General features: G+C 44.2%; 1 protein-coding gene across 2 annotated transcripts in view; it reads right to left on the reverse strand.

The window, feature by feature from the left end:
- Positions 1-21,876, reverse strand: part of LAMA4 (laminin subunit alpha 4) — a 576,642-nt gene that overhangs the window by 114,978 nt on the left and 439,788 nt on the right. For both annotated transcript variants that reach the window (XM_069607855.1, XM_069607854.1), the window contains exons 28-31: positions 21,736-21,871; positions 13,869-14,006; positions 8,436-8,569; positions 6,238-6,402 (exon numbers count right to left, since the gene is read on the reverse strand). In XM_069607855.1, coding sequence (XP_069463956.1) covers positions 6,238-6,402; positions 8,436-8,569; positions 13,869-14,006; positions 21,736-21,871 — 573 coding nt within the window. The remainder of the gene's footprint in view (positions 1-6,237; positions 6,403-8,435; positions 8,570-13,868; positions 14,007-21,735; positions 21,872-21,876) is intronic.

The following is a 21,876-nucleotide window of genomic DNA, read 5'->3' on the forward strand; positions in this document are numbered from 1 at the left end:
TATGTCAGTACAACTTCCAGAGAGGTGTTCACCAACATCCTTTTCTCTGTCCTTCGCCTCATCTCATCTCCACTCTCCTCCCTTTCACATCCTCTCCCATTAATGGTGGCACCAAGTGGGAAGTACTCCTGACCAGCTTTTCATCATCACATTGCTTCGTTAATGTCTACCATACAGGGACTATCTTGGTTCAGGGACCTCAGCCCAACCCCCTTCTCTTTGGCCAGCTCCTGCCGTCCCTCATTGACTTCCTTCTTTCACCTGCCCCTACTCCTACCACTCTCTCTGTCCCTCCTCCCTTGACTGGTGTACCATGCCCCTGTACTCCACCTCAGAAAACCTTCAAAGGCAGAGACCTCCTCCACCTGGCAACTTTTAACGTCTGCTCAGCCAACAACCACTCTGTCGACATCTGCTTCCTTCTTGAAAACATTTACCTCGACATTCTCGCTCTTACCAAGACTTGGTTCAAGGCCAGCTCAATCACTGCTTTGGACTCTCTTCTCCCTGTTGGCTTCAAGATCCTTTCCAAGCCTCGACCTCACAGTGCTGGCAGTGGATTGCCTTAATCTCCCGTGAGTGGGTGCCTTCTTCCATCATACCCACACAGCTCTATTCTTCCTTTGAGAGCCTGGTATGTAGGTTGGTCATCTCTCCCTCCTCCTCCTTGACCATTGCTACCATCTACCGGCCTCCAGGCACTACCACCCTGACTGACTTCTGCTCTTTCCTACTTTCAACCACCTTCAAACGCATCGTCTTGGGGGATTTCAACATCCAATTGGACTCCCCTGTCACAGCTTCCACTCTCTTCATTGACTTCTGCACCTCCCAATCCCTCTCCATGCTCCCTTTCCAGTCCAACCCACTCAACTGGACACATTCTGGATACCCACATCCACTCTGATTTCTCTCCCCCCCCTCTGGTCTCCTCTCTCTCTTGGTCAGACTATTCTCTCCTCTCCTCCCACCTGGGTCCCTTCGCTCCTCTGACCGCACCCCCTAAAGCCCTGCCAACCTTGTTCACGAACATCGGCCTGATGAAACGAGTGTCAGCTGCAGCCCTTGCATCCATCTTCATCCCCCCTTGTTCCCCCACCTCAGATTCTACCATCAGCAACCTCCACTTGGCCATCACCAATAGCGTTGACATTCTTGCCCCAGTCATGCGGATCCGCCTGAATCCAACCTCCAAGCACAACCCTGGTACGACTCAGAACGTGCAGCCCTGGAACGGAAGTGGCAAACCTCAGGCTCACCCTCTGACAAACTGGCCTGCCGCCTGCTCCAAAGGCAATACTGACTCTCCATCCGAGCCAAGAAAAGAGCCCACATCGAGTAAAAGGTATCTGGCGGCTCTAACAAAATGGATGAACTTATCAATCAGCAGGGAACTAGCCAACCTGTCTGCAGTCTCCTCCTCCCCTCTTCCTTCCCAGGCCCTCTGCAACGCACTGGCCACACACTTCGCCGCTAAAACCCAATACATCCTGAACACCGTTGTTACTCACCTGGCCAACCCTTCCCTCACTCCCTTGCCTCCCTTGGCTCCTCAATCTCCCTCTTGCTCCCTCTCCTCCTTTGCCCCTGTCACACCTGAAGAAGTTACCAGAGTTGTCTGCTCCATGAAGGCCTCTTCCAAACAGGTTTCCCCTTTTTCCTCCAGAACCATCAAGGACAACATAGGCTCTCTTGCCCCCACACTCGATGATTTCTGCAACCATTCTTTTGCCACTGCATCTTTCCCCACCTCCCTCAAGGACTCCCTTGTGCACCCCCTCCTTCCTGAAAAAACCTTTAGCAGACCTTACTTGTCCAGCTACTGGCTTATTTCTATCACCCCATTCCTGGGGAAACTGCTGGAGAAGCTGGTCTTTCCTCAACTCACCTCACACACTGAACTTATTGGTGGTCTACATGACCATCAATCAGGATTCCGAGGATCGAGAAGCACATAAACTGATCTTCTGAACACATGTGAAGAACTGGATGCATTCCTGGACTCCAACTCCCTAGCTGTCCTCATCTTACTGGATCTCTCCTCCGTCTTTGACATGGTCAACCGCTCCATCCTCATACAAAGGCTCCACGATACCCTTGGTATCTAGGAACGGGCACTGGACTGACTGACCTCCTTCCTAACTGACCCCTCTTCCTGGGAACCTTCTCCTCTCCTACTTCCTTCTCCACCTGTGGTGTTCCCCAGGGCTCTAACCTCTCCCCTTGGCACTTTAGCATTTACCTTGCTCAGTTGGCACTCCTCATCTCCTTCTTCTCCTCCAACTTCCAGTGTTATGCAGAGGACACAGCTCTTTTTCAAACTTCCTGCTGACCCTCTCACACCTTGCATCATACCTGATGGCCTATCTGCCATCCGGTCCTGGTGCACTTCCAATGATCTCTGCCTCAATGCTAGCAAAACAGAGATCCTTCCCAATTGGACCCCTGGTCCCTCCTTCTTCCCCTCTATCTGGTATTCCTCCATGGGTTTGCCCACTGCTCCTACATCTGAAGCCATAAACCTTGGAGTCATCTTCAACTCCTCTCTCTCCTTCCTCCCTCAACCCCATGACATCGCCAAGAAGTCCCACTTTCAACTCTTCCTTCTCAAAGGAATTCTCCCTTTTCTCACTTTCTCTCTAGGCTTGACTATTGCAATAGCCTCCACATGAATCTACTTTCTTCCACTCTGCGACCCCTCCAGCTAATCAAGAATAGAGCAGTGAGACTTATCCTTGGCCTTAAGCCCAGGGACAACATCCCTCCTGCCCTAAAACATCTTCACTGGCTCCCAGTGGCTGCACGGATCAAATTAAAATCCCTCTGCATCATCCACAAGGCTGCCTGGGCCCAGGGACCACACTATCTGTAACTCTCTCTTACTAAATACTCTCCCTCTAGACCTCAAGGTTCCTGTGGCGCCAACTCTTTGTGTGTAAAGCGTTTTGCTAAACAGGGGGCAGGAGGCCGCTCTCTTTCCTCAGCTGGCTCTCTCCTATGGAACAGCCTCCCCCTTCATCAGCATCTTGAGCAGGACTTCCTCAAATTCCGGAAGCTCCTCAAGACTTTCCTCTTTACCTCCTCTTTCCCTTCTTCCCTCCCCTGCTAATCGCACAGTTGCTCTGATTGGTGTCCAGGGCCCTTATGCATCCTCGGGTCCCTTGACCTTCAACACCCAATCGCCCCAACTTATGTCTACCTTTCAGCACTTGCTTCGGCACCCGCCATCTTCTGTCCTGGAGGCTCGAACCTTTCCACCCAAGGTGGCGCCAGGCCGGATAGCACTTACCATACAATGAACTCCATCTGTTGCTCACCCATGAGTATGGACACCTCAGCACTCAACCCTACCCCCTATACCTTTCTGCACTTGCACATTCTGAATACTCACAAGGCATTGTAGGTTTGTCCTTTCCCTCCACTGTATTTGTCGTTTCAATCCCATGTTCCCTTCCTGTAGCCCTGTGGGCGCTTTGAAACAGAATTAACTTACTGTATAAGCACCTAACAAGCGAACAATAAATACATAAAATAAATAAATCAGGTGATACACACATGTATTAACTAATTACCTAGTTGTGCATTTAAATAAAGAACTATTAACAAAATGTAAACTGGCTATGAAGTACTTACTGTGTGTAATGTCAACTTGGCATGATGTGCTAACCAGGCATGAGGGCATCTGGTCAGAAGATAACAAAATCTGGTCTTGATGTGTCAACTAGGTATAATGGAAACTAGCCAGGCTATCCTATGTAAGTACAAGGGAAATTGTCAATGATGTGTTAACTAGGAATACAACATACTAGGAATGATGTCCTAACTCGGCAAAATAGAAACAAGATACGATTACCTAATTGACCATTTAGAAAATGAGCAATGATATGTTATCTGGGCATTATGATAACTGCCCATGATGTGCCTACTGGGCATAATTTAAACTGCTAGCAACATGCTAGCTCCCTCATGGCACAGGGGTTGATCATTGTCATCTACACTGCTTGAAGTGGTAGATTCATGACCAAGGATGTTTTTTTCAAACCAAAAGTGTACCGCTCATTCCTCCATGATTCAAGAAAAGCACCCTGACTGAGGTAAGCATTTCCAATGCCAGTGAAGGGGATTGAGACAATATGGACTTCCTGACACAGGTTTCTCGAATCAGAGGCTTGCAAGATGCTTTGATCTACGACTCCAATGATCTCTCACCTTGACCGCTTGCTAGGGCTGATGGTAGTTCTAGCTCCAAGCATACAGAGAGCCAACAGATGCAGATCAATGTCTTAATAGGAGCTAGTAAGCCACAGCATTCTCCATGCATTGTAAATTTGATGAAACATATCCACAGGACTGAAAATTGTAATGATTGAGCATCCGTTTTGTTGCTGAATTTAAATATTTGACTCGCAACACTTGGGGATATTACCCTCAATTTTATATTTTTTCAGACAAATTAACGGAAATCTGCCAGTATGTGACATCAGACAAAGGTGCTGAGTATACGCGGGAGCTCTGCCCCTCCCCCCATGAAAGGCCATATGCGTAAAAATCCCTATACTTTAAATGGAAGTTTTTTTCCAGGTGCTGGCACCCCACCCTGGGAAGTCCTGAAGTCGGTGCCCCTGGCATCAGATATCACATCTTCCTTTGATGATGATTGACTCAATAGTGGGTTTTACTTCTCGGGAGAAGACCCTAGTACTATTTTTACAGAGCTAATTAGTAATGAGACATATGCAGATTTGACTTAAATTATAGCTTAATTATTGCCAGAATGTCTGGGTATCAATACAAAGGTATTTTCTTCTGAGCAAACATTTTTCTTCCTCCATTCCTGTTGGAAAGGATCACGTGCCCACTTCCCTTCCCAGGTGTGTACAATTAGAGCCACTTCTGAGTGATATTCATCGGCCTTAATACTGATTGGTTCTGGTTGTTGGAACTCATCACTAATTTCAAATGTGGTGGAGAGAGTCAATTGTCAACATTCATAATGACCTTTTACAAAATAGTGCTGCTATGACGTATCCCTTGCATTCTATCTTATCACATTCTCATCGACGACACATAAGGTGGGCATCAGCGCCATCAAGGACGATTGGAGAACGTGCCAATGACGACAGAGAACAGATCATCCAAAGTGACCTTCAGCATGATTTCTGCACACGGAATCTGCACAGTTGAATTAAGTTATACACAGAAAGAACATATTTGTATTCACTAACGAGTATGTGCTGTGCAATTGACACATATGACATGTTTGTCAGCGTCATTTTCAGGCAAGAGATATAAACAATTAAAATTTGATAGCTGGACGAACAAAGATTTGTGGAGAGACACAGGAAGTCACACTAAAGCACCTCCATCTTCTCTATTCTCAGGCTCCTAGTCCTTGCTTTGATCAGAAATAGTGGGAACCTGCATCAAACTGGATCAAAGACGGGCAGACGTTATTAAAAGATGTATTTCCCTGAAGATGACAGGGTTTCAAGATCTAGAACGACGCCCTTCCTATTGCAAAGTGATTTATATCATAAGTTCACCAGTGTTCGCGTCTTGATAGCCAATTCAATTCCAGCAACGAAAAACATAATTCTGTTAAATAAGGTGAGTAGCGATAAACATGCTTGCTGTGTTGTGCATCACCAATATCAAGGCATAATTTAATTGATTTCACAAATTCTTGATGGATAAAACTTGCCAACACTTATAACAAATTATTACTGTATAGACACTGGTGATCGATCCAATCTCTGTTTATCTGAAAACCCAGGGACGAATGAATAGGTAAAAAAGCGTCTCTTTGATGACAAATGCCAGTTGCTCCGAATCTGCAATGGCAGTAAGAGAGGGCTCCAGTTTCTAACCAGATTGTAAGCGTTTGTATAGGGACAGCAATTGGGGTATGACATGAATCCTAATCCTAATTCCATTGAACTTCCTGAATAGCAATATATGCCCTCCAACCCAATAATACTCACCGCCTCTAAGGGACCCAGGTTAGCCCAGATGATTATTCGTTCAACCACTAGCATAGTAGATTGGATATCGCCATCCCAATCAAGAGGCAAAATAGCTTGGAAGCAGGCCTGAAGGGAGATACTTGGTGCATTACAAGAGTCATAGATGACCACATAAATGCATACGTAACCAAATAAATACTGCACATGAGTGCAATTAACAGATTCCCTCACAGACCTTACCACGATAACATTGGTATTTACCCAGCCAACTTACCTGGTGAAATAGGCGTTGCTTATACATCCAGTGAGGTTGGCATGAGAAACACCACTGGGAGAACCTCCAAAGTAATATTTTCTGGCAGTCTGTATAGAAGGTTTTATTTCAGTTTTCTCCATTTCATGAACATTTTTATCTTCTTCGTCTACTACCAGTTCATATCTGCAAAGAGAGGCCGCAATTACCAATAGTGTGCAACAGAGAGTCACTGTGTGAATTATTCCATTATTTCAAGTTCACTGAGCAAGAAGCATGCAAACAACCCATGCGTTTAGTAGCCCAAAACTGCCATATTTGTACTAAAAAGGCTTACAGAAAATGGTATTGCTGTGTGGCAAGTGAGAATGTCAAGCTACTCGTGCTCTTCTCAAAAGTTAGTTCTGGTGTGTCACATTTCGGAGAATGGATTTTATTGCTGAACAGCATTTCTGTTTTAACATGCCAGGTAGGCAGCAGGTTTAATGTTGGTCTTAAAGGGGGAACCTGCCAACCCCACCTATTGAAACTAGTTTTGCCCCACACCCAAATTCATTCCTGCGTTTGGTTTTAGTATTTGTTCATAATTCAAAAACAGTGTGAATACATGTTCTCAAATTTTGATAAACAAGAAATCATATCAGGGATATGATAATTAACAACTAGCAATTAAATAGCCATTGCTATTTGTTAATTGTCATGATCTTTTATGATTGTTTAGAATAATAATGAAATAGAAAAATACATGTATTTACACTTCTTTGGAACTGTGAAAAATATTAAAACTATAAAAGGCCTGTATTCAGGTGTAGCGCAAAACACTGTTGCCTACTTTAATTTACATTAGCTCGTTCTTAGGCATTTGCTTAATCTGGTTGCTAAAAACGATCACATATCTGTGTGTTCACCTCCAACCTTCAAATATACACAGCAACAGTCTCCCACAGCTACCACAGAGAAGAAGACATAAACAGAATTTCACATTGGGATTGTTCAAAACCTACACATACACTGATCTCCAGTTTTCATCAAATATTTATTTTATTTATACATTTGTAGGAGCGCACTTGACCCGTGGGCGTCTAGGCCCTAGTTACAGTAGATTAGAGGTTACACAGTTAAAGAGCAGACAGCAGGCGGATGAGGCTGTTAATGAAACAAGTCTGTTTTCAGTCGTTTCAGGAACAAGGTGTAGGAAGGGTCAGCTCTCAAGACCAGGGGGAGGGGGTTCCAGAGCATGGCAGCGGAGACAGGGAAGCTGGAGCCCCCGGCTTTAGCCCGCTTGAACCTTGGAATGGATAGGCGATTGGCCTAGGCAGTACGTGTGGGCCTACGTACATACATAAATATACATATTCGTGTGTAGCGTTTAAAGACCAGTTTTCAGAAAAATATAACTCTTATAGATTAGGCATAACTTCACATCTTAAAAAATAAAATGTGTGTGTAAGTAATAGGTTTATAGGGAGTGTTCTAAAATCCAGGCTATTCTTTTTTTTTATTTATTTATGTATTATTTCGAATAGTGCTGTGCCTACGCTAGACTTGAGACTGCCAATGGAGACCAAAGGGAAGTGCATAGGTATGTGCTGTGGCGTCTCTGAAACCGACTATTATACTACTCTGGTCCTTTTTATGCCTTTTCCCTCGACTTGTATTTGAATTGCAAGTAAGGGTCTGAAGACCTCTACATTGGTAAAGTACTAAATATGGCATATTTGAATAGTGACATTTTGTATATAATAATACCACTTCACTCGGAAAATACGAGACATGGATGCCACTGTGCATGCATACATATATACATTATGGATTGGGGGGCGTCGTCGAGGTTGCTGGTGGCAATTTAGAATGATGTGGCAGAGGTGAAATGCTGGGCCCCGAGATTTATTACACTACCTCCACTGCTTCTATAAGGGTGTGAATGAGTTAAATTGTGCATGCCATGGACCTGATATTTTTGCTGCAAATAACAACAGGTGGAAATTGGCATCCAGATCACACATTTAAAATGTGTATTGCAAGATATGTTATTTAAAATGGTGTTTGGGGTAAGAAGCACTTATGCTTGATAGAACATCTACTGACTTTCCCAAAGATGTGTCCGAGGTCTCTAGGACACACATTACTTCCGTTTGATTGGTCTTTAAGATGGCATCAAGTTACAGTCCAGGGAACCCCACCCTTTTGAGTAATGACTGCAGAATGAACAGACGTACCTTGTTGGCAAGACAGTAGCAATCACAAAATGGTTCTGCCCATCGTGGTATGCGTTCTCCGATGATTGAAGCTTGACGTCCTTTACTCTGAAGACTACGGCTCCTTCTTCCAGGGAAATGGAGAACTCATGAGGCTGAAAAACACATGATTATAGGCTCGAATCACTCCATGGACTTGCCTTTAAAAGATCACGTATTGCTAAATTTCGATTAAAACTTGTCAACAGTGCAAGGAGGATAGCGCGGGGAAACGCTTTTGCAGAACAGAACAGGTTTGAATCCAGGTTGGGAGCTTAGAGACTGGTCTCCGGTACTAGGCGTGTTATAAAAAGATGAATTAAGTTGACATGTGCGCAGTTGTGACGAATCCTACTGTGCATCTGGAAAACCTTACCAAGGGTTAGAAATGGCTGACGTCATGTTTCTGTTTTGTGAGCAGCATCCAGCTTGACCCAGGGGATATGGCCTAACAATATAAGAAGCAGCCCGCAGGGCGCTGCCTTTCAATGCACAGTTTGCAAAAGTCGTAAAGTGGTGATGATAATCAAAGGTGGTCAGCACCAATATGTGATGATGAAGATAGTAGTGAGCTAGATTGTCTAATCGTTGTGCAGATGGATGGTTGGAAGTCCTAACAGCAATTGGGATCTGCTGGTGTCCCGCAGGGCCATCTGTGCATCTAATCCCTGAAGCGGCGGGCGGTCTGGCGAAGATGTAGGAACTAGGCACCTGTCCAGCTCAAGCATATTGTTTGACCACCAACAAGAGGAAAGGATCTAAGCTTGCTAAGCACTCTTTTACGAAGGCAGGTCTGCCAGATAGCCATGTTTATGACACATTCTACACCACAGAAAATGGAACAAAATAGCTTTCAAAATGATGCCATGCAAACGTTGGCCAATGGGATGCAAGTTATATTGAAGGGTACAATTACATTTCCACGTATTGTGAATCTTAAGGGGAGAGATATAATATAAGCAATGGCCACTTTGTGCATAAGAATGTGAAGGTCACGCTGGAAGGTTATAAATGTTCTGTGTGAATACCTCATTAATTTCTGCACAGTCTGCCCACCGGCATATTTCTAGGTTGTTCTGGTCCTGACAAAGCGTCTCCATAAAAACGATAACTGAATCTGCCCTAGTGAGTGATACCGCGCTCACTTTATTTCCTAATGCAGTTGATAGTCGTTAACTGTAAGCATTTGTAAAGGCTGCTAATGAAACAGCAGATTCAATGTGACATCACAATCAAAAGTGAAAATGCCTGGCCGCTGTTCTTCACAATGAGTGGGTAAGTCTTATTTGCTTCCCGTAGACCAGTGGTTGGAAACCTGCAGCTCCCCAGATTTATTTTAGAGGCTCTGTTTTTTACTAATGGTCTGTGCGTCCACCAGCGCCCAGATGCCTTAGGGCCTTGGTTTTGCACTCTAAAAATCACATCGGTGATCACTGAAATAGGTAGATTCTACTTATACCTCTTTCTAAATCTGCTTGCTTCTAGTCTCTGCCCTCTGCAACTCATCCAGAACAGGACTGCAAGATTTGTCCTTGGCCTCAAGCCCAGGGATCGTATTTCTCCGGACTGAAATCTCTGCATTGCCTCGCAGTGGCTGCAGGAATTAAGTTCAAAACCCTCTGCATTGTCCACAAGGCCTTCTGGGGCCTGGGGTCTCAATTCCTTCAACTCTCCCTTCCTAAATATCTTCCTTCTCAAGCTCTTCGCTCATCCACCTCCAACTCCCTCCAGGTCAGACACTTCTCCAAGCAACGAGTTGGGGGTAGATCTCTTTCTTCGGCTGGGGCCTCCCTCTGGAACAGCATCGCTGCCTCCCTGAAATTTGAGGAGAATCATCTCCGGTTCCGGAAGCACCTCAAAACCTTTCTCTTTGCTTCTGCTTTTTCTCCTCCTCTCCCCTGCTGACTTCCTGGCTGATACTGAAACTGCATTGGATACCTGGCTTTTCTCTGATCTCGGGCCCAGGCCCCCTCACCCACCAGTCTCACTCCTGCACTTCCCTCCTGTCAACCCTCGCACTTGGGGACTGGTTCTGTATCCCTACAGTCCCATTACCAGCACTTGACACCTGTTGTCTGCATTTACCCTTGCACTTTCCACTTGCTGGCTGTACTTTTACTTTGTTATTTATCTTATTATCCCATGCACTGCACCGTCCCCTCTCCCCTCCCCATCTGCACTTCCCTCCTTCCCCTTCCCATGCACTTGCGTGATCTGAATGTCACCTGGCCTAGTAGGATCGCTTGTCTGTCTTCCCTCTGTTCCCCCTCCCTTGCCTCGTCGCGCCTTGAAACACTTGTGGATAGGTGCGTTATAAAGGCCATATCATATCACAGGATTTTAAGCTATCGGATGTACCCATTTCACCCTGTAAGCTTCATTCACTGAATACACAGATACATGTGTCTTATCTTTAGAGTTCTTGTTATTGTCTGTAAACATCTTATCACCGGGGATGTTGTACTTCAAAACAGATCATCGGTGCTGTAGGTAAAGGGAAAGTGTATTAGGGTATAGGTAACATTTTAAGGTAAAGTGAGCAGAAAAAGGTAGGCATATATCAGGAAATTTTGGGTAGATGGGACGCTAGATACCTCCAGTCGAAAGGACACCCAAATCTTAGGGGGTGAGGCACTAGAGCTTAGCCTTGAAGTATTGTTTGAAATGGGCAGGTCTGGGTGACTCCAAGAATTCAGAGTACTTTGTGCTGAGGCCTAAAAGGAACAGCAGTTTTGCAAATGTCTGTTTCGAAAAACGAAGAAATCATAATTTCACAAATTGGACTATTATGGATGCATGGTGGATTCCGCCATCTTATGGATGCATGGTGGATTCCGCCATTTTATGGATGCATGGTGGATTCCGCCATCTTATGGATGCATGGTGGATTCCGCCATCTTATGGATGCATGGTGGATTCCGCCATTTTATGGATGCATGGTGGATTCCGCCATCTTATGGATGCATGGTGGATTCCTCCATTTTATGGATGCATGGTGGATTCCGCCATCTGGTACCATACCTTGGAGGGAGTCAGAGCAGATGGATGTGAATAGAGATGCAGGTGTCCTCTTGCTGTAGTGATCAAACAGCCATTTTCTAATTGATCCGCGCTAACAAGTCTGGAAGAAGTGTGTTCTAGGATAGGCCATTTTTATTGGTGGGGGGGGGTCCAATGATGTGTGGCTTATGGTCAAATAAAGGAGGTGCAGCCTCTCAATCAATAGAATCCTATTCTCATGGTATCACTTGGTGTCTACAATGTCAAAAACACCATTCGTTCCCTATGTTTTTGAGACACACATAATAGTTGGGTACCGTTAACAGTTGAGAGGGTGGCTAGCCTATGATGTGCTTTTAGCAATCACCTAGAACCCAACGTCAGCCTCTCACTTTTACTCTGGTTCAATTGTAGACTGTTCTGCCCCATGTGCCTGGAGGCCTCCTTTAATGGTATTCCTTGTGCTGAAGTGGACACTTTGGCTTCCACCACAGGCTAGTGAGCCACAGCCATTCAAATACTGCCTCTCTTAAACTATACACCAGATCACAGATGAGAACAGCCACCATGCAACGCGGTGTGGGATGTTTTTACCCATGCATCCAAGCCCTACCTCAAAAACTGTACAGTACTGACATGGAAAACATCATGATGGCCAGAGCTTCCCAGAAAATGCACAGGGAAATGCATGAAGAATAGGCTGCCGCTCATTTTTGCCGATGTTATGGGCACAGAAGGACACTGCCTAAAACCACCATTGGACTACCCACACCGTAGTCTGAAACCATTGGGAATGGCAATGCTGATTGCCAAAAGCAACCTAGAATTGTGGGGAATTCATTTCTTAAATCCCAAAAATGGGTGCAGTACCAGTACTCACCACTATCAGAAAGCCGGCGTTTTAAAACCACCAGACTTTTTTTTTTAGTGTAAAACTGAATAGATGAACCCAAAACATGCCAAAGAAAGACTTACTGAGAGGTGGATACAATCTAAAGTTATATTCTGAAGTGACTTGAAGGTTTATAACAAGACTGGCTGAGCTGTGGATTTCAGCAGTTTAAGTAAATTTGGACTGAAAGACACTAAAAACCTAAATGTTTAAAAGAAATGAGTGACCTACTTTTGAGTGTCACATAGGTTGCAATTGTTTAAATGTCATAGTTTTAAACTTAGAATCAGCATCCTAGCTGCATATGTAAAAAATTGTCTTGACTTAAACTGGGGAACAAAAGTGACATTAGCTGGGGCTTGGCTTAAGGAACTGAATTCTGCCCACCAGCTACCCCCGACAGGAGTTGAGACTTGCACAACAGCTGTGTTCCCAGGCCTAGCTGCCCTTTTGCTGCTCCCACCAAAAGGGATATGACACTTCTCTGATTGAATTACCTGGGCTCTGCAGGAAATTGAACAAAGCCCTGTCCTGACTCAGGCAAATGTTTTATTACGGGGGCCGTAAAAAGTAGCTTCCTCCTGGAAGTAAAGGGGAGGAGCACTGCTTGTGAGAGCAAGCTGGCTTGGCAGAACTGGAAAAACCAGAAATTCAACCTTGTGCTGGGGGGAAACCACACCCCTGTAGCCAGAATATGGTTTTAGAAAAAGATTAATAACTCATAGTACGGACTTGTGAAAATTATTTAAATGATACCATAATTCTTGTGATTTTTCTGCCCACATTTTAAGAGGTTTTTAGAACCGGTGGCATGATCTGGGGGCAAACTAGCAGTTAAGAGGGTATTACTTAAAATGTATGCATGTTAAAAATCTGACACTTCATCAATTAATGTCCATACTCCTTGCGCACATGTGTGTAAATTTGGGTTAATGTCCGATATTGCGAAACCAGTTAAAAAGTGCAAATGTCGCCATTTCTGAATGCAAGCTCCCAGGAAGAGCAGATTTGGACAGAGTATACCCCATGTGACATGTGATGGGGGCATATGATTTTAAAACAATATGTACCTCTGCAAATATGTATTTGGTTCAAATCTAGATTTGTGTGCAAGTTGACAGGAGGAGTGGACTTTCTGCAGGCTGTAAAATGACATCACTCTGACACAATTTAGCTTCCCCAATCAGGGGAGAAATGAAAGCTTGACCAATGACAAGTGAGAGGGGCAAGTTTAGTTATGACCAACGCACACACCCACATTCTAAACACATAAAAGCAGACAGACAGGACAGATAGAGACCTTCAATTCCATTTGCTGCAATGCGCTCTGCCGGACCATACCACATCCAGAGACCCAGACTAGGCATTGATTTAGCTGTAGTGTTGAATTGAATCCTCTTACAGCGGCATTTATAACCAAATTGTGCTGTTTCCTTTGAAAGGCCCAGCCACTTGCCTGTGCCAATGAGAAGTTCACAGTGTTGAAAAGAAATGTCTTAATGACATTTTGTTAACTTACTTACCCCGTCGACATGATAGAGCAAAAGCCCGTTGGGCTGCAGAGTCCGGAAACTAAAGCCTCCTTCAAAGCTTTCGAAAGGTGTCAACTTCTGGCCGGTGGCGATGAAGCTCTCTCCATTGAAGTAGACTCTACGAGACATCTGTTAGAAAATAATAATTGTCAAATGGGAGGAAACCAGACTGCTGAACTGGGCAGGCAATGCTAAGACCGACACTCTCAATATAATATCACTGATCCTAACTAGCAGAACCCAACAACTGAATTGCCTCTCAGTACTTACTTAAGAAGTATCATTATTACTCAACTCAATGCCAACCATTTGAATGGGTATCAGGTAATAATATCGCCATATATATGGTCTCTGTAAATAATATCGCCGGGAAAATGTCGTGGCGACATTATTTAGGTGACCATATATATGGGGAAAGGGGCAAAACATTTTTGTTTAAAAAACAAAAAAAAATTCGAGGTTGCGGGGGTGTCCCCCGCATGTTCCATGCAATAATGTCGCCACAAAAAACGGCCATTTTTCGGCGATATTTTTGCCTGGCCAGATTTTTGTGGCGACATTATTACATGGAACCTTTGAATGACCTAGGAAGAAAGAAAGGATGAGTTTAGAACATAAAAAGTCAGCATCAATGGACTGAAAGGTCTGGCTGCAGATCAAATGATAATTGGCTATATGATTGACTCTATAAATTGATTTATGCTCATCATACTCCAACTTATTTTTTAATCTTATTTCCTTGTCCTGTTGATAGATACTAAAAGGGCACTTTTCCCTTTGTCTTCCCGTTGTGTTTTCAGCGTTTTTGTACTTTGCATTTAGTTCATCCATGTTTTGATATTATCATATTTATTTGTAGCTAGCTTTGGGACATATACGTATGCAAACTGTTGATTTATCATCTGTATCTATTTGTTGTATCAGTGTAAGAAATATAAGTACGGGTTATGGAAACATTGATGAAAGGTAAGTATGGTTAAACTCATCTGTACTTCGTGCCGACACCACGCCACGTGTCACAATTCAATCCACACAAATAGGTGCGTGATAAATACAATGTGCATTGCAATCCTCCACACTTAGACCTTTTATTCTGCATTTCCGTACTCTTTCGGCATATATAACTTTGTAATCTTGTATGGTTGTTCTAATCCTCTGCTGATTCAATGGCAGGATTCCATTATAATTCGTGCATGTGTCCTACTCTGTAGGCACATACAACCATAATGACGTTATCACATTGTTCATGACGCAACTAATGCAATCATTTGGTAACCAGTGATAATATTGCTCGAATACCATTTTTTAAATAATATATATACTTAATTGCTCTCTGACCACCATCCATAACCTTACCCAAATCATCACTGACCCTTTTTTGTTGTTAAGCTTGATTTCAATGTTTAAGGGCTATATTTTAAGATTTGTAGGGATAATTAGTGCATGAATTTCAACTGTGCAACAATTTCAGCGACACCACATAATCCTATAGGGGGTATGTGCACCTTGCACAAATGGTGCTACTGTCGTGCTAGGTGTGTGACTTAGTGCTGATGTGAGGCATGATTTGGGATGTAGCTCAGAGCGTAGTGTAGGGCGACTAACAATTAACATGACTAAGCACTAACCCACTAATGACTAATCTTAACAAAACTGAACTAATTAGTAATTAGACTGGGGTTTGCTTAGGTCATAGGCCAGCTCTAAGCTGGGGGTGCAGGTGCATTCACACTGCAATGTTGGCTTAGAAATAAATGCATACATTAAAAGCTGTTTGTTGTGTCTTGCTTCTCTCACTACCCTGCCCTGTATGCATGGAATTCTGTGAGTGGCTGGCTCACATGGAATGCTGTGCGAGAGAATGTTAAGTTCTGAATGGTTCTGTGAGTGCCAGTTCAGAAGATGGGTTGACTGAGAGAGGATGCCGGTGGATGTCTGTCCATGTAACTTACCTGATGTGGCCTAAATGTATTCCTATGCCCTGTATCTGGAGTTGGAACTCAGTAAAGATGTTTCCTGTTTCTACACCAGTGTCAGTGTCATGCTTGGCCAGGACCCCAATTTAACAATGGCGACAAGGATGCTGGCTCTGCTGCAGGGATAGCACCTGGGAAGGCAAATGGACATCCATCACCCCCATTCCAGAGAAGATCCTCTCTCGGGGTAGGAGCACTGCGGGTTGCAGTGGGTCCAGTGACACCCAGCCATTGATGGAGGCAGCGCCAGGGCTAGGTGCCATCCGGGTCTGCAAGGGGCAGACAGACAAGGTAGCAGGAAATTTGGCCATGGGCTAGTCGAGGCTGCGAGGGGCAGACAGAGCAGTGCTGCAAGGGGCAGTAGAGTGACTGTGGTGCTGGTTGATATGACCAGGAGCCTACAGATCTGCAAGGGGCAGACAGTGACTTTGCTGCAAGGGGTATAGTGATTTTGCTGTGAGGTACAAGAACCAGTGAGCACAGGCAGGGGTGGACTGGCCTATAGGGAACTCTTGGAGATTTTCCGGTGGGCCTCTGCACCCTGGGCCTCTTTTGTGTGGTATTTCCAAATGTTCTCATAGGAAAAGCATTGGGCTTGCTGAAAATGTGTCATATGGGGCCACTTTGGACATTATTTCCAGGGCCTCTTTTAGTTCCTAGTCTGCCCCTGAGTACAGGCAAAGGTGTGGTTGCTCCAGACAGCAACCTTGAGATACTGTTTTCCGTGTGTGCATTGGGGGAGTTGCAGATGAGCCAAAGGGCAAGAGGAGCAGTGCTGCGGGAGTCAGTGTCCCACTGTGGTGCCAATGTGAGCTGTGTTAAGGCCCGTGGTTGTGAGGCTGTAAGAACCTTACCTTTTTACATGGAGAAGCAGTGGTCAGTAGATCAGGCTCTGTGCTGGCAGGACTGCAGTGGGCCAGTGTGTGAGCTTGAAGTTGTGTTGGACAGGAGCAGTTGCAGTCACACTGACCGTTAGTGCCAGGAGCTCTGCTCTGCTCAGAGTATCACCCATATAGATGAAGTAGCAGAGAGTATGTTTAGCACCTTCATTTTCAGGATATGTTTTCCTTTTTTTTAAGTTTAGCCATTACTGTGGAGGAAGTCATTTGAGGCCTGTGAACCGTGTTGGATTGCACAATGAATGAAACGTTTGGCAGTCGTGGTCTCTGTTTAGAGAGATTTATTGTGCACCAATGTAACATGTAGTTGAGGTTTGGTGTGCACTCATTTTAGCCATGTTTTAATCCTTTCTTTTACAGATTGGACTTTGTAGTTTAAAGTTAGTTAGGAAATGGACGTTTTAAGTTAGTAGGATAATGTGTAAGTTGTGATGCATGTTCTGATCAAATCAACCTTTTAGTTTACAGGTTGGATTTTTTATTGAAGAACATTTAGTTAGACTTTGTATTTTAAGTGCATAGTTTCAATGCTTTAAGTAAAAACAGTGAGGGAGGTTTATCTTCGTGTGTTTAGTGAACTGTGGAAACTGTCTACAATTATTTGTTCTGCCTTGTCTGGTGCGAGTGTCATGGATGAGGTGTGGTCATGCTTAGCTTGCTGCATATGAGTTGTTGAAGTCGTTCCTTTACCACAGGCGTGTTGTGCGTGTCGGCACTCGGAGTACTTGAAGTGCTCTGTTTGTGGGGTGTCGGATAACCGGAGTACTTGGAGTACTCTGCCGTGTTGGTCATTGGACACATGTTATGGTGGGCAGCCAGTGAGTCGCAGTTTGAATGATTAACATTGTATTTAGGGAGCTGAGCTTTGTTTATGGTATGGTGTGTGTGTGTGTGTGGAATGCTGTGTGTTGGGCGATCTGTTATCCATGGATGTTGGGAGATTTGTTCTCTGTGCCCTCTGGGGTACCCTTGTATGTTGTAGTGGAGGGGTGTTCGGGAGATCAGTCTCTGTGCCTTCCAGGGTACACTTGGCAGGTTTGTGTGGCATGGTTGTGGGGGATCAGTTTTCTGTGCCATCTGGAGCACACCTTACATGCTAGTATAGCATGTTTTTTGCCTCAGTTGCGTGGTTCGTGGCTGGAAGCCTGAAATTGTTGGATATTTCGAAGGTGGTATTCTTTGCTCAGTGTTTGTTTTTCCCTTACTGGTAGATAGAAGGGGAAGGCATTGCATGGTGCAGATTTGTCCCACTATATGAGGATGGTTACATGGTTTGTGTAGGTGCATCATTGGAAGGATTTGTTTTGGAAATTGAGGGATGTACATGTGTTGGGATTACGCGGGTATGTATGTATCTTGCTTTGTGGGTGTTGTCTTGTGTTGTTGAAGGGGGAAGATGTGTTGTGCCTTGTTTCTCCCTGTACTTTGCCCTGTATGCATGGGATGCTGTGAGTGACTGACATGGAATGTTGTGTGATATGTCATGTTCTGAATGGTTCTGTGAGTGTCAGTTGAGAAGATGGGTTGACTGAGAGAGGATGCCGGTGGATATCTGTCCATGAAACTTACCTGATGTGGCCTAAATGTATTCCTATGGCCTGTACCCGCACCTGGAACTCAGTAAAGATGTTTCCTGTTCCTACACCAGTGTCAGTGTTGTGCTTGACCAGGACCCCAACTTAACACTGTTCTGCAGTGTGCTGAACATGGAGGTCAGGTAGCAGTGAGAGAGCAGAATTAATTTGCAAGAACAGCCCTTTGTTCGTGCAGGAAATTACAGAGGATGCTATGCTGCATTTTCATACAGGCTTGAGAAGAGCAGTGTACAAAGGTTATTTTGAATAATCAGGAAAGGGTTTTTGGAAAGTTACTGGGTATTGGCTAGAAAGGGAAGGTGATGATTGATTGATGGCATGGGAGTGGCATACGAGAATAGGTGCTGAAGAAAGTAAGGAATACATACAGGTTATAGGAGCAAGGGGAGGTGAATGGAGAATGGCTTATACGTTAGAGAAGGAGGAGTGTCAGGGCTGATCACAAGAAGAGGGCGGGTGAGCAGAATGAAAGAAAAGAAAAAGAGAGAAGAGGGCCAATCAGTAGCTGAGCCGGGCTGTGCAGGAAGGAGGTAACCAGTGAATCTTTGCTGAGCCTCGGCAGGAAGCTGGCAGTAGGAGAGACTGCATGCTTCATAGAAGACATCTATAGTGCACGTCATGCTCCACTTTACAGGGCTCCTGGTGAGTATGAATCCAAAATAATTATAACAAATGAAACAATTAATTAGGATAATCCGTGGTATGACTTGGCAAGTGCTAAATTGGGATGAAATGTAAACAGGGGACACGAACAGCTGAAGGGCAACTGTGTTTTTTTTCCTGTGTGTAGAGATAGATTCTGCAGGAGTGCTAAGGGCTGGCAGTTTGACTGCTAAGGTTATAGATAAAACAAATGTGCGTCTTCTGCCAAATGCTGATGTATAAATAATCTTGCTAAGGGAAAAGGGTGTGGGCGTGTAAAGGGGCATTGAAGTGTGTTCGCATCACTGAGCTGTATGTGAATATATTGCCCAGCTTTATCATCAGTCCAGGAATGGTAAATGGTAAATGAGACCTATTTTGGCTTGCAAAGTATAGAGTGTTTTTCCTCCAGTGTAACATGTGAAATTTCATGTTGTTGTTTTGTTCCTTCATTTACTTATGATTGCAAAAGGCACATCCAGGCTGATGCATTGCTAATGCTATTTTTCTTTTGCATGTGAATGTTTCATTGTGGGCTGGTGTTTTCAAATGAGCATATAAAGTACGTGATAAAAAAAGTATGTGTGCGGGTCCATTTCTAGTGTGGCCTAGTACATTATGCATATGCAATGTGTGCGGGTCCATTTCTAGTGTGGCCTAGTACATTATGCATATGCAATGTGTGCGGGTCCATTTCTAGTGTGGCCTAGTACATTATGCATATGCAATGTGTGCGGGTCCATTTCTAGTGTGGCCTAGTACATTATGCATATGCAATGTGTGCGGGTCCATTTCTAGTGTGGCCTAGTACATTATGCATATGCAATGTGTGCGGGTCCATTTCTAGTGTGGCCTAGTACATTATGCATATGCAATGTGTGCGGGTCCATTTCTAGTGTGGCCTAGTACATTATGCATATGCAATGTGTGCGGGTCCATTTCTAGTGTGGCCTAGTACATTATGCATATGCAATGTGTGCGGGTCCATTTCTAGTGTGGCCTAGTACATTATGCATATGCAATGTGTGCGGGTCCATTTCTAGTGTGGCCTAGTACATTTTGCATATGCAATAAAGAGCTTGATTTGTTGGTTTGTTTATGCAATACAACTGATGCCAAAACTGAATGTGCTCAGCTTTATACTCGGCCTGGCGTTGCCCTAGCTAAATTCCCCATATTTAAGATATAACGGTGAGCTAGTTCCCCACATTTTAGAAAACGAAAATCAGGATCACATGCTCATGGACATGGTGAAAGGCGCCTGGATACAAGTCCCTGCAGATTCCTGTGCTTTAAGGTATCTTTTTCATAATGCATCTTCTTTCCTCTGGTGAAATGTTTAACTAGTGTTTATTCATAACTTGACTTTCCATCTTATTCGTTTAAAGTGTCCACTTAGGTAACAGGAGGCCTACGGAACATATGTGTTTCTCCTGTTAAAAGTCTTGTTCAAGATGTAATATTAATTTACATTAGTGATAAAGATTCAACATTGATACTATGGGCACAGGAAGGGAACATGCTTGACGTCCCTACTGAAATACGATTCAAGGAGCATAATGTGAGACATGCTAATTCTCACCACTGAAATGCAGCAGTTACAATGAACCAGTTCTGGACCCTCTTTCAATTGTTGTGCTTGCGGAATGCAGGGTTTGACTAAACTGCAAATTAACATGTTTGACTCAAGTGAAGGAAAATGCATCAATGCTCAATGGAATGACAGACGTGGAAGCCCATTGACAAGCATGCTTTGGTCTAATGTTACCTTAAAATACATTGTCAGATGCCCCTTTGGAACATATTAATCCCATGTTCCATTGAAATAGATTGTACCATGTATCCCATTGAAATGCACCTGTCAACTGTTGCATTGAAACTGATTAATCAATTCATTGTCGTGTCAAACCACATTTCCCCATTGATCAATTCAAATGCGTTGGTATAATGCTCCAATGAGATATTTTGGCCCAAGGTCATGTTGAAATGAATCGGTCCAATGCCATAGTGTAACAGATTGGTCTAAAGCCACCATTTTATACATTAGTCCGAAATGACACTGCAATACATTATTCCACTATACCATTTTATTTACAGTTATTTATTGAGAATTTGTAAGGCACCTATACAGCAGAAAGTGTTTCCAGACAAGACAAGGGGGAAGGGTTAACAAGAATAATGGTCCTACTAGGCCTTGTGACTTTCGGATCGTGCAAGTGCAGCAACAGGAGGTGAAGGGGGGAGGTGGGGAAGGTGAGGAGGAATGGAAAGGTAAGGGGGGATGCAGGAGTAATGTATAGGCCTAAAGCCTTTGTGAAATGCATCGCTTTCATGCAACTTCAAAGTGCATTGGCCAAATATTAAATTGAAATGCATTGGTCTAGTTTTACCTTACAAGGGATTGATCCCATGCCCCCTTAACATCCATTGGGCCTATGCTCCATTGAAATGAAAGGGGGCCATGTTCAACTGAAATGTACTGGTCCAATAACCGCTGGAATGCAGTTATACAATATGCCATTCCACCAGTGAATCGGTCCAATATCCTATGGGCATGCATGAAGGTTGCGTCCATTGTACCCATCAACATGTTGTCCTGCATGACTTCATTAAACAAGGCTGGGGTCAAACAGCGGAACTGTAATTGCACAGCAGGCAGAGAGCAGGTGCTGGCATCGACTTTCAGGACAAGTTCACAAACAATCATTTCATGTGTTTCCTCACATGATAAAGAGGTTTTACTTACAAGGGACTCTTCGGGGCAGCCATAGCTGAGTCCGAGCGTACCAGGCTCCTCCAGCAAATTGAAGTCCTTCTTTTGGAACTGGAAGCCTTTCATGCAACCCTTAAAGGCGATATCCACAGCCAAGTGGGACCGGACACTGCA

Source organism: Ambystoma mexicanum, chromosome 4q (assembly GCF_040938575.1).
Source record: "Ambystoma mexicanum isolate Mex_15411 chromosome 4q, UKY_AmexF1_1, whole genome shotgun sequence".
NCBI lineage: Eukaryota > Metazoa > Chordata > Amphibia > Caudata > Ambystomatidae > Ambystoma > Ambystoma mexicanum.